Source organism: Aspergillus multicolor (genome assembly GCF_047715735.1).
Source record: "Aspergillus multicolor strain CBS 133.54 unplaced genomic scaffold BDW74scaffold_60, whole genome shotgun sequence".
In the NCBI taxonomy this organism is placed as follows: domain Eukaryota; kingdom Fungi; phylum Ascomycota; class Eurotiomycetes; order Eurotiales; family Aspergillaceae; genus Aspergillus; species Aspergillus multicolor.
The window spans coordinates 46,758-62,038 of NW_027396011.1; the positions used below are offsets into that span (position 1 = coordinate 46,758).

General features: G+C 50.9%; 3 protein-coding genes and 1 non-coding gene across 4 annotated transcripts; 1 reads left to right on the top strand and 3 right to left on the bottom strand.

The window, feature by feature from the left end:
• Positions 1-49: 49 nt before the first annotated feature.
• On the bottom strand, positions 50-121 carry BDW74DRAFT_t214. Its single transcript has one exon. It is a non-coding gene; the product is annotated as a tRNA-Ala (tRNA).
• Positions 122-1,282: 1,161 nt separating this feature from the next.
• Positions 1,283-4,934, bottom strand: BDW74DRAFT_184299 (uncharacterized protein; the record flags this gene model as incomplete). The annotated part of the gene is made up of 7 exons (XM_073730781.1): positions 1,283-1,553; positions 1,604-1,999; positions 2,089-2,331; positions 3,519-3,810; positions 3,876-3,952; positions 4,007-4,643; positions 4,709-4,934. 7 exons carry the CDS (start codon positions 4,932-4,934, stop codon positions 1,283-1,285), a joined length of 2,142 nt encoding a protein of 713 aa, XP_073577602.1.
• A 2,197-nt stretch (positions 4,935-7,131) lies between these two features.
• BDW74DRAFT_184300 (F-box protein) lies at positions 7,132-9,582 on the bottom strand (the record flags this gene model as incomplete). Its single annotated transcript, XM_073730782.1, has 3 exons — positions 7,132-7,271; positions 7,339-7,590; positions 8,886-9,582. 3 exons carry the CDS (start codon positions 9,580-9,582, stop codon positions 7,132-7,134), a joined length of 1,089 nt encoding a protein of 362 aa, XP_073577603.1.
• Positions 9,583-11,329: 1,747 nt separating this feature from the next.
• On the top strand, positions 11,330-13,185 carry BDW74DRAFT_189883 (cation:proton antiporter; the record flags this gene model as incomplete). Its single annotated transcript, XM_073732070.1, has 6 exons — positions 11,330-11,366; positions 11,422-11,628; positions 11,695-11,871; positions 11,929-12,049; positions 12,102-12,636; positions 12,700-13,185. The coding sequence occupies 6 exons, from the start codon at positions 11,330-11,332 to the stop codon at positions 13,183-13,185; spliced, it is 1,563 nt and encodes a 520-aa protein (XP_073577604.1).
• Positions 13,186-15,281: the final 2,096 nt, after the last annotated feature.

A 15,281-nucleotide genomic window follows, 5' to 3' on the forward strand; every position in this document is an offset into this window, starting at 1 on the left:
TTAATGCAAATGTCAATTAAGAAAAGGAGGACGCTGGAAAGCAAAAAGATGGAGCAGCTGGGAATCGAACCCAGGACCTCTCCCATGCTAAGGGAACATTATACCACTAAACCACAGCCCCATTTTGATGTTAACACGTGACAGTATTATGCTCTATAGCCCAATATTTAGCGATAGACCAGCCTGAGGGGACGCTGGAAACCCCTAAGGTTCAAAGTAGGCATGCATGGGTGGCTTTGAATGGATACTAATATGTTAAGAACTGCCTCGGCGGTAGTTTCAATTCGCCCGTATTGTTACCTATGAGTAGCCATGAATAATTGTTGGTAGTTGGCGGACACTTGCCGTGTAATTGAAATATATATTCTGCCCATCGACCAAGGAAGAGCTCTATGACACTGTGGAGCCTAGGCACTGCACAACCTCAAGGCACATCACCACCTTCCAGCCAAATATCCCTATCGTCTTAGCAATCACCAATCTACTTCTTGTCATTTCCGTTTTCCCCCGAAACGAGGTACTATATGCAAACTCCGTCACACAACCAGCATATTCCCTTCGTTAACTCTACCCATGTCTATGAATTCTCTCCGCGACAGGCTTAAGAGGGAAGTCGAGCGAGACTGTCAGATATAGCCCCTATGGAGGAATATAGAGTTTTTTTCTCAACACCGCACATAATTGGATTTCACCAAGTCTTGAAGATTCTGAGTATAACGCGGTAGCAAGCCAGCAAGACCTAGCAATTTCTACAAACATCTTGGGGGCATGTGTTGGTTGACAAGAGGCCGGGAGGTTAAAAGAAACAGGCCTCAGTAGGATAGTACGTCAATAGGCATTTACTTACCGTAGTGTACAGTGAAGGGACACACTTACCCTCTGTCAAAATAAAACGATATAATAAGAAGAGATTGGAGATATGACAACCCGAGCTACTATAAATGCAGATCAGGCTTGGGGGCAAGCGGGTATTCTATGAACCCTGCGTAAAGGTTCCCAATAAATCCCCTGCCCTAATGCAAGGTTGTGGCTGTAGTAGCCTCTGGGCCATATGCTAGAGATATGAGCATTGTTTGAACAGATCTTCATACAAGCCTACAGCCCCGCAGCCGCAATAGATCTTTGATCCCTATAGATCTTTGATTCCTATCGATCCTTGATCCTTATAGATCTTTGATAAAATTAACCACCACATACGGCAAGGACACCCCAATTCAAAAAGTAGCTCCGAGATACATTAAACCAAAACATAGGTAACCAACGCAATTTGCAAGTCACCCACCTACCCAAAATTCAAGAAACGACCCCAGTTCTCAAACCGGAAATGAACTTGCCCTTTGCCCCTAGAGCAGGTCCCCATCCTCATATACTCCGAGCCCGGCAGCACAATCATCTGACCGCGGCCCTGGCCCTGATCTGCCAAAGCCGCAGCGGAGGCAGCTGGTACAAACTCGCCAACTGTCAAGCAGCGGCGCAGAGGAGCTGGAGAGGAGAAGCCGTCCTGCTGAAAATTGTTCTTGAGAGCAGCCTCGGCGAGTCTTGGAGAGCCATGTCTTCGGTGGAGATAAGCGGGCAGCTCCATGTCGCAGGCAGGCCTGCGTACATGGGATCACCCTGTCCTTGTGCTTCCAGGCTTTTATGCGGCGTCACAAGGGCCGTCATGAAGAACGGGTTGAATTCGATCAGGCGGATGGGGCAATCGCCGTTATTGGGAAACCCGGACTGCAGCGAGTCGTAAGGACCTGTCCTTGGCAGTAGCACGGCGTCGGTGTATTGGTGCGAATACCTAGTATCTGAATGATAGGAGTAATACTTGAAGATGACGACAGTGGCTGTGATCGCATGCGGTTCAGTCATGGCTTCGGGAGTTTCTGGACTTGAAGTATACAGCGTGTAATCCACGATCGCCATCTGTTGGCTTGCTGGGTAGGTCACGATGTTGCTGAACTCAAGTCGAAGATGGTGCTCCACCTGTCCAAGGAGGCGTCCGCTGCTTCCTCTGATAATATAGGCTTTGACCGGATAGTTAAAGTCCGTGGTAGAGATCTGTATGAGACTTCCTCGCCATGTGCAGCTCGATAGAGCTACATATCCCGGGTCCACAACGACAAGCCCTCCAGATGAGGTCTAGACTTGTAGAGTTGAGCCCCCGTTCGAAAATCGTAAGCCACGAGCAGATCTTCGTTTCCTATCGTTCCGCGACGCCGCTGGGAGGTGTAGACTCTCTCGTCGCCCAGCAAGTAAGGTTGCTGCTCCGACCAGCCACGCACTACCGGATCAGTGTCCTCCTGCCACAACACCTTGTCATCGGCCATTGAATAAACAACATTCCTGACGTAATTAGCTGGAATGCAGTGTTTAGGGTTTATCAAGAGATACTTTTTCCTGAGCCCCCAGTCACGGTCAAACTCCAACTGCACCAAGATAAGCCCCTGATTGTTCGCCGCCAAGTGGGTGACGACAGGTCTCTCAAAGGCACCAGGGGTAGAGAATCGCATTGCTGGGATCTTTCCATCAGGCCTTTTCACACCTGATCCAATCGAGTTTGGAAGCCACTTCCATTGCAGCGTATCTCCTAAAGTACTCCCCCATTCATTCGCTTGCGCTCGTCCCTGCTTTGGAAATTCCACCGTAGACCATAGAACAAAGTCTCGGCGCCACCAACTACAACCAACGGGATAGTTATAGGCCCTACGGGAGGGTCCAGGATCGCACCTATACTCTATTTTTACTGTGGAGGTGGGACGCCCTTTTCTCAGAGAATAGAGCTGACACACTGCCAAGGTTTGTTAGCACAACGAGACCAAATGTACCTGTAGTAGAAGGTTCTATGGACGTACTATACCGCTTCTGATCTCCAGGTGCGACTCTGTCAAGTTGTACTCCCACAGGCGATGGGCCGTCGATGAGTTTAGTTCCTAGGTTAGCTAACCAAGACACGGACCGCATTTGCCAGGCCTTGCTGACTCTTTCCATGCGAACGAAATCCCGCGGCGTGAGATACGCGATGATAATATTGACGATATCGGGGCTTAGATACAAGAAAGGGTCGGCTCGGCGGGGGATATTGTGCCCTTTGACTCTCAACGGGAACGTAAAGCCGTAGGCCGGACCTTCTTCGCGACTTCGCTTTTTTGTTTGTTGAGACATTCTTCTCTTAGAGGATAGTGATGCGTGACTTTGGCTGCGCGAGACGGAGTGAGGGAGAAGTAGAAAACGGTTCGTAGATGGAAGTCGCGATGATGGTCAAGTTGCAGGACGAGGGAAAGTGCGAAAAGCTTGATGGAAAGGCGGCAGGTAGGTAGACATTAAACGTTGGGGGGCTTGTAAGGCCAGATTGGCGGAGCATCGTCCCGGGTAGAAGACAGACCAAACCCATCACTTTGATAGCTGCCAATGTTCTCGACCAAGTTGCCAGATACATCCATACGTAGGTACTACTCGGGAGTAATATTGAGAGTGGGCGTGTAGATTCTCAGATTCAAGGTACATTTCTATGCTTTCCCTCCCCTGCATACACATAGAAACAGTTACCTAGAGGGTGCGGAAATAGAACGCCGGCCTTCCACGATGAGCGCAAACGGAAGAACGACCCAGCAGCTCTAGGCTCTTGTAGGTAGGAGTGGCAATGACCATCTTTCCAGTCCTCGACCAGGGCGTACTGAATGACCCGCATGTTCTCTGTGTACGCCTTCTCTGCATCCGCAATCAGGGACTTGATCGGGTGTCTCCATAGCCGCGCTCCTGTACGGAAGTTGTATGCAACGATATATCTGAAGAGGCGTTCCCACGAAGCCGTATAGACCGTGTCTTTGCCGAGCAAGTAAGGGATCCGGGGTATGAGAATGTTTTGTTGTCCGCGCATTTGCGATTACCCTTGCCTTTGCGCGTGGAGGGGAAGGTGTCTTCGCTCCATAGGATGGTATTATCATGCGGGGAATAAACGACATTCCTGTGAGGATGTTGTTAGATCAAACCCGTGCAGGTGATTGAGGATGATGCTTACCGTTCGAGCACTTCAGGCTTAAGGGCTTCAGGTTTGGGCGTCTTGGGCTTGGGCACTTTGGATTTGGACACCTCGGGAATAGAGACAATAGATTGGACCCCCTTGGATCTGGGCGCCTTGGATTTGAACGCCTTGGACTTGGACACCTTGGATTTGGACACCTTGGATTTGGACACCTTGGATTTGGACACCTTGGATTTGGGCTTTCCACGTTTGAGGTTGAGCGATTCCTCGGGATTGAGCACCTCAGGATCGAGTACTTCGGGTTTGGGCTCTCCGGCCTTTCGATGAAGAGTCAACTGCACCAACATAATGCCATCATCGTTGACTGCCAGAAACTCCACAGTCACGGTTTCGGTAGGCGCAGGTGTAAAGAAGCGTGTTGCTGAAATCCTCGAAATTGCGCCGCCAACTGCTGCGGCGGAGAACCGCTTCCAGCAGAGTAAGTGACTCGATGGATTGGCTGCAGCAGACGAATCCTGAAGATTAGAGGTCGAGATTGAAGTGGCCGACGCGACAGCGCTTAGGTCCGGTTGCCAGCCCGGGCGGACAGAACGGAATCGGTCTTGGTCGTTACGATAAGGCGCCATATGCGCCGAGGCCGCTTTGCCGTTGCTCATATTGTGTTGCAAGCGGACTGAAGTGATTAGCTCTAGATAGAGGGGTGGAGTGAGCTATGGACTGTTGGTGGCTGTAACTCACAGTAGTCCTTTTGCGTTTTGTATGAGAGTGCATTCAGGCGGATCGCGGGGTGTGTCGTCTCGGCCATCAGACTAGATACGGCTCCGTACAGCAAAGCCCATGACTGGCCTTGCCAGGACTTGGTGACCGTTTCGAGCGACACGACCTCTTGGGGCGTAAGGTATGCTCCGATTTGAATGAGGCAGTCGGCGTTGAGGCGCGTTAAAAGTTTGGGGAGTTCGGACATGCTCGGTTGCTCGAGGCGCGCGGAGGTAATGGATGCAGGGAGTTGGGAGGAGGGAGTTGGGGGTAGAGGGTCAAAGTGGTTGGAATGACAAGCGCAGTGGCTCTCGATAGTCCCAAGGTACACAATGCAATAGGTTTAACAGACGAGTCTCACGAAACAATAGACAGCAACCGCGGGGCTCTAGACGATGGGAATGGAAGGACGCAAGGGAGACTCATGACAGGTGGAGGAAGAAAAATCTGAGGGGCTGGAGGGGGGAGGGGGAGGGATGAAGGTTCTCAGTTCCAAGTTGTTCAGAGACCGGAGACACCAGAGACAGCGGCAAATTATTTTCAGTGCGTCTGGATATCAACAGTGAATACTCAGAGAGAAAGTTGAAAAGAACAAATACACCAGAATAGAATTAGCTGCAGTAGAATCGACAGTAGTAATAACGGCTTTTAGTAAGAGGCTTTTTGTTCACAGTCTACAATTCATAATTCTCTATAAATCACTTGCATTTTATATGGCATGTCATGAGCAGGCTTTCTTTCAGACAGTAGCTCAATAACTATACGCCCTGTCCACGGCAATCGCCGTAGATGACATTTAAATGTATGTATGATTATTGAAAGAAGGAACAATAGAGGGACCTTGTACTAAGTCCCTGATCTACTACAACATTGGTGCATGAGGATCCAGGTGCGGAGTATACTTTGCCTCGTAGAGACTTCAAATGGACTACTATACTTAGCTATTAAGAAGGAGCAGCAGTTCATCGTTTGATTATTCTAATACATGGGAACCTGATTTGTATGAACTTCCGCCCGTTGACATACTAAGAGTTATCCATGACGATCAAAGCCTGAGGAAGTGCCGAGTATCCTTCTAGCTACCTACGAAAGCTAAGAAAACAGCTCGCATATCCGCTATCATCGGACAGTGGGCATGACCTGGACAACACATCCCCATTGGAAGTAGAACGTGAGTACCATTGCATTTCCGTGTCAGGTATCACGACCTCCTTTCTACGCTCTATGATATTGCCAGCTGCCTCCGGAGGTGCGGTAATCCTCACCCCCTCGCCGAGGATGAAACAGTGACGTAGAGGTGGTTGAGGGAGAGAAGTTGGACGATACTTAAGCCGGAGGATAGTTTCGGCCGTGTCACGAAGGATTTCGTCTTCCGTTGGGGCATAAGAATGGCTCCATAGGGTCCAATTTGAGGGTTTGCCCTGTTCAGTAGATGGCTGGTCGATGAGTGACAAGATAGCCGTCCTGTAGAACGGATGAACGGTGATTCGGCCATTAGGGTTGTATTTAAAATAGCTCCGCAGTGGTTCCTCTCTAGGGCTTGCTATTAGGACGTCGGCGTACATGGGCGAGTATCCAGTTTGCTGATGGTAAGAATAGTGAGTTATAATGACTGGTCTCTTGTCACGTAGAGATGGGCGAGTGTTGAACATGTCTTCATTATGGTGTTCTTCGAGAACATTGACGTCTAGCATCTGTTCGCTCGGTGCGTGGGTAAAGATTCCGTCAATATCCGAACCGCCCGAGGGAATCACCATGTCCCTAATCATGGTTCCGTCACTTCCTCTGATGATGTGGATGTTCGTCGTGGGGCCGTGGAATGAGCGGTGCAGAATCAGTTCGTCACCATTGAGTGCTTGGACGACTCCTTATGTACTGGGCACAATTTGCCATGAAAAGACAGGGATAAGGTGGTCCGTGCAGTCGAACCCTCGTCCGAGAGTTGTAAGCAGTGAGGTTGTTATATCGCCTCTTGAGATTGTAGGACATAGTATAGACTCGCTCTTGACCCAGTAGGTAGGCATAAGCGGAATGGCGGCCAACCGTCTGCTTTCCCCACAATATTTTATCATCGGCCCAAGAGTAAACAACATGAATATAGCTACCGGAATCCGTCAGCCTGGGTAGCAACCTTGAAGTCTACCATACTATGAGGTCGCTACGGTACTCACTTTTTGGGTACTCACTTTTTGATCCCGCTTGTGAAGCTAGTGGATTCCATTCGTACCAACACGATTCCATCATTGTTCGTTGAGACGATGAAACCACGGGATTACTATCTGAACCCGGATCAAGGAAACGGGTCACCGCAATCTTGTCAGGTCCTTGCCATCCTGGCGGCGTACAGCCGGGGTACCAGCTCCAGCGCACAGCGTTACCGGCGGATAATTGGACATGAAGCCGACTCAACTGGGACGGGCTTTCTGGGGAAATAGTGTCGATGGATACAGCAAAGTCTCAACGCCAGCAAACTGGGCGTTGTCATCATATTCCATGGTTGACGCTAAGCCTGCCTCGCCCGTGCGCATCGCATGCAGCCGGCAAACTGTGGGATTTAGCCACCTGAAGAAAGAACCAAGTTAAAGCTTGTACTGTACTTGCACTGCACTTACTGTACTGGTTGCGTTCTGTAACTGAGAGACTGTCCAGTTGCACTGCTGGATCTGAAAACTCATCTTGTAGCTTCGTTGCGATTTTCTTAAGCCACTCTTGAGACGTTGCTTGCCATTCCTTACAGACCCTCTTTGACCGTACGAGGTCGCGGGGCGTAAGATATGACCATATAATCTGGAGAACATCGTAGTTCAAGTTCTCTGGTCCGAGCGGGCCAAGGCGAGAAGGAGTACCGGCCGTTACGGTAGTCCCTGCTGTTGCTGAGCTGTCATCCTGGTCTCTTGCCAGATTTTGATTTGTTGTGGATCCAGACAGTTTCCCCCAGGGCCAACGGGCGGTCGCTGCCGAAGATAGAAGAAGCAATCGGGGGTTCTGGCGAGGAGATACAAGTACCGTAGTATGTATATGGAAAGCACGGTGTCGTTCGGATGTCGATATTGCCAGGTTGCGAAGTTCGAGGAAAAACTTGCAGTGATGATGCCTAGGTGGGATAGGGAACCTTGGAAGAAGGTGCATTGGGTGAAAGTAGTCTTCAAGATTGCTGTAAATTATGACAAGGAATCTTGCTACATTGAGAAAGAAAACCTGCGGTTTGACATGCAAGCCCCCGCTTCCCCCCTTGACGGAAAATCTGCCAAGGAAGGCGTGAAAGACGACCAAAATAGGCCGTCTATGATAAAGGTAACAGCATCTGGAAAGTTAAAGGATTCCAAAGTTGACTACCCTTCCCAGCTGTTGTGGTACCTAGGCATCTAGGTAGATGCACGCCAAAAGACATATCCCCCGATAAACCACCCGCCAAGTGAAGGATCTTGGAAGAAAGTCGTACATTGATCAACAAGGACACTGGCATCAGGCCATGTCCAAGAAACCATATTCCAATTACACTAGGCATACTAATATACCCCGTCGAGCAACAACCATTGTCGAGCCATAGGAGCGGCCTCCTAGGCCGCTGGAATGGCTGCATCTCGGGCCGGGGCAGAGACAGCAGCTAATAATCTCTAGTAGGTCTGGATTTGAGCAGTGAACACTCACTATAAATAGGAGGAAAAGCAAATAGCCTTAATAATACTACTTGCAAAGTAGCAAAGAATAAGCATTAATGCTAGTAGCTTGTAGCGAGAGACTTTTGTTTATAATGTACTGCTCTTGATTTTTTCTAAATTACACTTTAACTTCTGTGGCTTGCCATAGACCATGTTTCTTAGTTGACCACCCACCTGCAGTGAGTGTAGGATGTGTCCCCTAGTTAAGCTCGACTATCCCGCAAAACGAAGCAAAGAGCTCGGATTCCCGCGGTCAAGGTGGTTTTCTCTCGATGAAATGAGGATCGCATCCCCATGGACATTGAACCGTGAGTTCCATCTCAATCTCCTCTCCATTATCTGTCTTCTATCTTTCCGGTTCCTGCCTACCGCACCCCTAAGGACATCATAACCCGAGTTCCACCTTAATCCCGTCTCCAGTGATAGTCTTGTATCCTCCTTACGGTTCTTGTCTTGCCTGGCTGATTCAGAATGAGTTGACACCCTTACTCCCTCACCAAGAACAAAGCATTGACGCAGAGGGGGACAAGGGAGGGAAGTCTGATTATATTTGTTCTGTAGAACGGTCTCAACAGCGGCACGGACGGCCGATTTCTCAGTTGCGACAAACGGGTGGCTCTGCAACACCCACTGGGACTCGGGGTTCGTTGGATGTCCAGCAGGCGACAGCTCAACGAACGATAAGAGGGCTGCTCTATAGAATGGGTTGATGGCTGGAGTAGTGAGGGGGTAGTCGAAGTTGCTTTGTAAGGGATCGGTCTTAGGGCCTGCTAGTAGAGCGTCGGTGTATAGGAGCGAACATCCAGTTTCTCGATGGAAAGTATAATGGCTCATGATGACGACTCGGTTGTCAGCTAGCAACGGATGAGCAACAAGTATATCTTGCCCGAAGTCTTCTTTGCAGATATCGGTGACGACCATCTGCCCGGTTGCCGGGTGTGTAAGAATACAGTCGAGATTGAGCCCGCATGTGGGCAACTTCACAGCTCCAATGCGAGTTCCGTCGCTTCCCCTGATGATGTCTACCGTTTGCACAGGCCCCTTCTCAGAGCGTAAAAGATGTACGAAAAGTTCCTCGTTGTTAGTGGCTTGGAGGAGCCTTGTCCAATGATAGTCCGCGAAGACAGGAGTCGATTTTTCGGGAGTATAGTCGCGATCCCGTGCGGAAGTCATAAGCATCAAGGTAGTGATCATGGTAATCTCTGCCGTAGTTTGCCGTGGTATAAATCTGCTCTTTTCCAAGTAGGTAGGGCGGCCTCATGATGCCAGAAGAAGCCCCGCGTTCAGCGGCCAGTGGCTCCTGCCACAAAATATTATCATCGGCCTATGAATAAACGACATTGAGTCTCCTGCATCCATCAGCAAACAAGCGACGTTGTTATGAAATTCTATTTACCTCGTAGTGACGAACGAATTCCTATCGGAAGCGAGCGCCATCTGTACCAACAAGATTCCGTCATCGTTCGCCGTGAGGTGGAATATTAAACCGCAACACCTTCCACAGCCACAGGCTTCCTCGAAAAAACGTGTTACCGGGACAGTGTCAGCTCCCCGCCATCCGGGGCGTTTACGGCCCGGGTACCAGTTCCAACGGAGAGTGTCGACAGGGAAGTCACCCCGTCGGTATTACTCGCGGAGCTTGTATCGCGGAGGGTTTCCAATCCAGACGGCAAAGTCCCGTTGCCAGCAGACAGGACTAGGATAGTACCGCTTACCGGTACTGTACTCTAGCATAGATGTTGACATTACCTGGCCCGTCCGCATCGCCCATAGCTGACAGACTGGACATCATAAGCGTTAGCGATCCGGAGAATGAACCAAGTCTTAGCTATGCAGGTGGTCCACGAACTGTATTTCTTGCGCTCAGTATATGAGAGTCGACTTAGAGGTATAACTGGCTTCACTGGTCCATTTAGCTGGAGAAGCCGAGTGGTTTCGGCAAACCATTCGCTTGACCATGCCTGCCATGTCTTACTAACTCTCTCCAAGCGGACAATGTCTTCGACCGGAAGATATGACCATGTCCTAAGAAGAACATCGTAGTTAAGTATGTCGACTGGGTCAAGTCGAACGGAAGTGTTGTCTGCCTTGAGCCTTTTGGTTTTAGGTAAGTCCTCATCGTGGCCTGTCTCCTGTGTTCGCTTTTGCGTGGGGGTTGACATTTCCCCTTCGGTGTCAGTAAATCGCTACTGCCGCAGATGGAAGGAACGATCAGGCGATAGTTGAGGATAAGTGGAAGGAACGACGGATGTTGTCCAAATGTCGATACCTAGTGGAAGGTTGCGCCGGGCGACGGTTGAGCGAGAACAGAAGCTGCAGTGTTGATGGAATACGAAGGAAGGTGCAGTGGAAAATTATAGCCTTGGAAATAGGCATTACCTGCAAGTCCATTCAAGGGCCTTCCATAAAGAGAAAAGAATTCCCCGCCTTGATATCGGACTCTCTGCTGGCTGTGAAGTGATACCAATGAGATTGTCAAAGACCACCAAGCCTTAGCAGGCACTTGCATGGTAAAAAGGCTGCTTGGAACTTCTAGTTCCTACTCCATATTTCTTATCATAGTACGTAGATAAAACGAGAGAGACAAAGCTGCCTAGGTACTAATAGCATCGTGTATCGAGTTTGGGTACCTAGACTTATCTAGACCCGGAAAACTACCTAAGCAACCGACAAGAACTATACAAGTTGTTATTTTGACTGCAGAGACATTGTACTCCATAAAGTCCTGAATCAACAAATAATTGCCAATGAACCGTGGTAGGATAGGCTGGACGCTTTAATGGTACATGTGGACCCGGGGATATGGACCCATGAACCTTACGAATCCTTGGCCAATGCAACAATGATGTAACTGCCCTTCAGCAGAATTATTTCACGATCCTTACCCCAGATCAGCCCAGCTTCCCTGCAGAGTATCCCTTTGATCAACAATTTCGCGCCAATGGCCGGTGGCTTTGTGCAATACCACGAGCCAAGCAGTACGCCCCCATTGCACCCCTCCTCTCCAAAAGCCCAACTGACAAAACGCTGCAGTCGTCCAAATCCTCGTAATAATCTCATTCTTCCTCTTCCTCTCGCTCGCAGAATGGATCTCCGCGAAGATCATCCGCGCCGGCATAATCGGGCACATCGCGGTCGGCATCATCTACGGGCGTCCGCTGGCTGATATTCTCGATATCGAGTGGCAAAGGACATTCATTACGTTGGGGTATGTGGGGTTGATTCTAATTATTTTTGAAGGTGAGACCGTTCTTCTTTGCATGCGAGATCTGAGGGGGAAGAATGCTGATAAGGGGGTGGTGACAGGAGGCCTCGGCGCACGCATCGACCTGCTCAAGCAGAATTTTATTCTCAGTATGCTGGGCGCTGCGACCGGGGTTATCTTCCCGATTGGGCTTTCATACCTCTTACTTTATTTGGGGTTTGGGTTTGGCGCTGTCGAGACGTTTATTATTGGGGCTGCGTTGTCGGCTACGTCGCTTGGTAACGGCTTTCCTTGACGGCATCTTGATTGATGGGGGAGAGTATTGACGAGCACAGGAACTACATTCGCTGTTATCTCTTCGGCGTCGAAGACCGTTGACCTTGGTCAAACGCGCGTTGGGTCGGTCCTCGTTTCTGCAGCTGTCATCGACGATGTTGTTGGGCTGGTAATGTCCAGGTACATCCACTCCCCAACCTTAGTGAGAACCCTTTGACTGATACATTGCCAGCGTAATCCACGACCTAGGAGAACTTACCTCCAACAAGAATGTAAACCTCGGCTGGCTCATCGGGCGCCCCATCGTCGCCTCAATCGGGATGTCCATCGTGACTCCCCTCGTAACAAAATACCTCTTCGCCCCGCTCTTCCGGCGGTACATCGAGAACCACTTCGCACGATACGACCACATCTCCAATATCATTCTGATGGCGTTGGTGCTGTGCGCATTCATCTCCATCGCCGCGTATACCGGGACATCCATCCTCTTCGGCGCCTTTCTCGCCGGCACATTTCTCACTTATATCCCATCTAAGCACCCCGAGGGTCCATTTGTCGTTATGAGTCGCGAGGAAGGAGAGAGGGAGGAACACAAGAGTCCGACCTTTGTGCATACCTTTGAGAGGTATCTTATGGATGTGCAGAAGTACTTGATGGAACCGCTTTTCTTTGCGAGTATCGGATTCGCCATCCCGTTTGTGCAGCTTTGGACGGGGAGGAGGATTTGGAGGGGGATTGTTTTTACGCTGCTTATGGTTTTTGCGAAGGTACGTATCTTTTCAATGGGGGTTGGATATCGACGGTGATGTTGTCGGTCGCTGATGGTGTAGTTTGTTGTTGGGGTCTGGGTACCCCTTTGGCAGGCCCTGTTTCGATCGAAATCTGAGGAGCCTCGTCGACCACCGCGACCGAACCAAGGGGAGGGACGAAGACAAAGAGATGTAGAGGCAGAGTCAGAGTCAGAGGTAGCATCAGGAACAGGAACAGGAACAGAAACAACCAACGAGAAACCCGCCGACGAAGGCACTGTAACAACCTGGCTCTCCGGACTCCTCCTCGGCTCCGCGATGGTCGCGCGAGGTGAGATCGGGCTGCTGATTATTGAAATCGGATACAATGAGACGTCGTACGTGAGTCAGGAGGGTTTTATCACGGGCGTCTGGGCGATTCTGCTCAATACGATTATTGGTCCGGTTAGCGTAGGCCTCCTGGTTAAGTTCTATGGGAAGCGGATTGGCGAGGGCGAGTGGGGGTTGCAGCTCCAGGAGGCGCAGACACCGGGGGGAGGAGGGCCAGTTGAACGAGGTGCTGTATAGACATGGACATCCGTGCTAGTGACCTATGGTGCCATAATGTCAGTGGTAGTGGACATGAGAATAAAGACATTGAGGCTTAGCTTTGCTGGGTAGGCATAGCTTTAGCCTTTAGCGTCAAATGAAGGACTCGAGTCCATAGCGTGAACGTCCTTTAAGAGTCTGCTAGTAGACTAGTACAGCTTTCTCTGCCCTTTTCAAAGAATAGATCGTACAAGAGGGAGAAAGGCAGCGAATGAATCCAGAGATCGGCGTTCATGATGCTTTTCTTGTAGAGACCCCCGGAGAGATTGCGGAGGAAGCTCTCCATTCGGTTCATGCCGACCGGGGAGCCTGGGCTCCAGGGGCAGGGCAGGGCGGAGTTGGGAGCTTGGAGCTTGATAACCCCGACCGATGGCCTGACGGGGTGCAGGTGGAGACCAACTAAGAGGAAAGAACGGGGCACGACTCCCCGAGTTCTTTCAGGTTTCTGGAATTTCCCATGATATTCGCTAATCGCTTTATGTAGCTGAATGTGGAGGCATAAATTTATGAACGGACCAAGGCACAAGGCTGGAACTGCCAACTGTCAAGCTGCCAGCGTAGCGCCGTGGCTCGGGCCTGTGTAGCCTGTGGGAGCAATTCCGCCCCTGAGTGGTTCTTTTCTTGCACAGCCCGTGTAACCAGACTGCTGGGATTGGGGCCGGAAGCTTCCAGAGCAGCACAACATCGTCATGAACAACGGGCATGATGCTACATACAACCATCCCCCCAATGCTCGTCATACACACCCCTTATATTGCATCAATAACGTCCAATTTTCTTGCAATCTTTTGCTCACAAGGCTCGGAGCTTCGGCGATTTATTAACCTTAGACGGGCCAAACATGGGCAGGCCAGGGGAGCTCCGGAGCAACTGAAGGAGCGCTAGGCTCGTATTTACTTTTTCTCTGAGATTGCACTGCAGCGCCGCACGCTTCCTCCCAAAGGATTACAGGATCACACCCGCTAGGCTGACACTGCCACGGCCTTAAGGCTAGGTAACGTTACCTTGGGAGCTTCCCCAGCTCTACTTATCTCCCGACTTCCTGCCCCTGCATCACCAGCTCATCTTAGCTGCCGCATCTCCACATCGCCCAGATGCGTCGACCCGCGTCAAGATGTCGACGCAAGAGCAAACGCGAGCTTCGTCTCCACGCTTCTACCGCCAATACATTGAGGAGAATGACTCTTTGACTGCGCCCCCGACGCCGGCGTCTACTTTGCCTTCATATCACCTCCCCTCTCGCGCCTCGCCTTCAGACCGCAGTCAGCCCATCAATTTCGCAGCCCAGGCTCAACCTTCACGACGTTCGTTAGATATCGCATCTAGAGTACTAGGAATCGGGAGCTCAACAAACGTCAATGCCGCTGTCACGGCAGGTGCGACCCCGCTGTTGAGCACGCGCCCGACCCTGACCCTCCACCTCCCCAACGGCCGCATCCTCCCGACCATCCTCTCCCCAACGTCGCCGGCCGGTTCGCGATGCCGAGCGTCCAGTGTTGGCTTCAGTGATGCTCTCAACGTCGGTCAACCGTCAAGTCACGGTCGCAGCGTCAGCGAAACCATCATCAGCCCGACCACGCCAGTCACGATCGTCCATCCCCCGCGCCCCCCGTACCGCAACGCCAGCAGCGACCCTTTTCCAACTGGCACACACCTCTCCAGCCCGATCATAACCCTTCGAGAACCATCTCCTCCGCCGCCCGCTACGGGATCTACGTCGCAGGGCAATGTTGTGAATCGGGCCAATAATATTGGTTTCATCGGGACAAATTCGACTACAGCACCTTCTATCGGCATCCGGACAACCAGCCAAGGCTCGGAGAAGAAGACATTTGCCCCTGATGAGGTCAAGACCACCGATTCAGACGCCTCGCCGCCCCCCTCGCGATCGTCGTTGGAGGATTATACTCGACGTACCGGTCGCAATGACAACCACTCAATCGAAGTCCTTGCAGGCCGCCAGATCCAACTGGCTCTTCATGGCAGACCAAGCTCGCGCCCAGACCCGGAGACCCCCACGCCCGACGAGATACCAATCCAACAACCCCCTTTATCGCCACGGTCGTCCTTCGAGA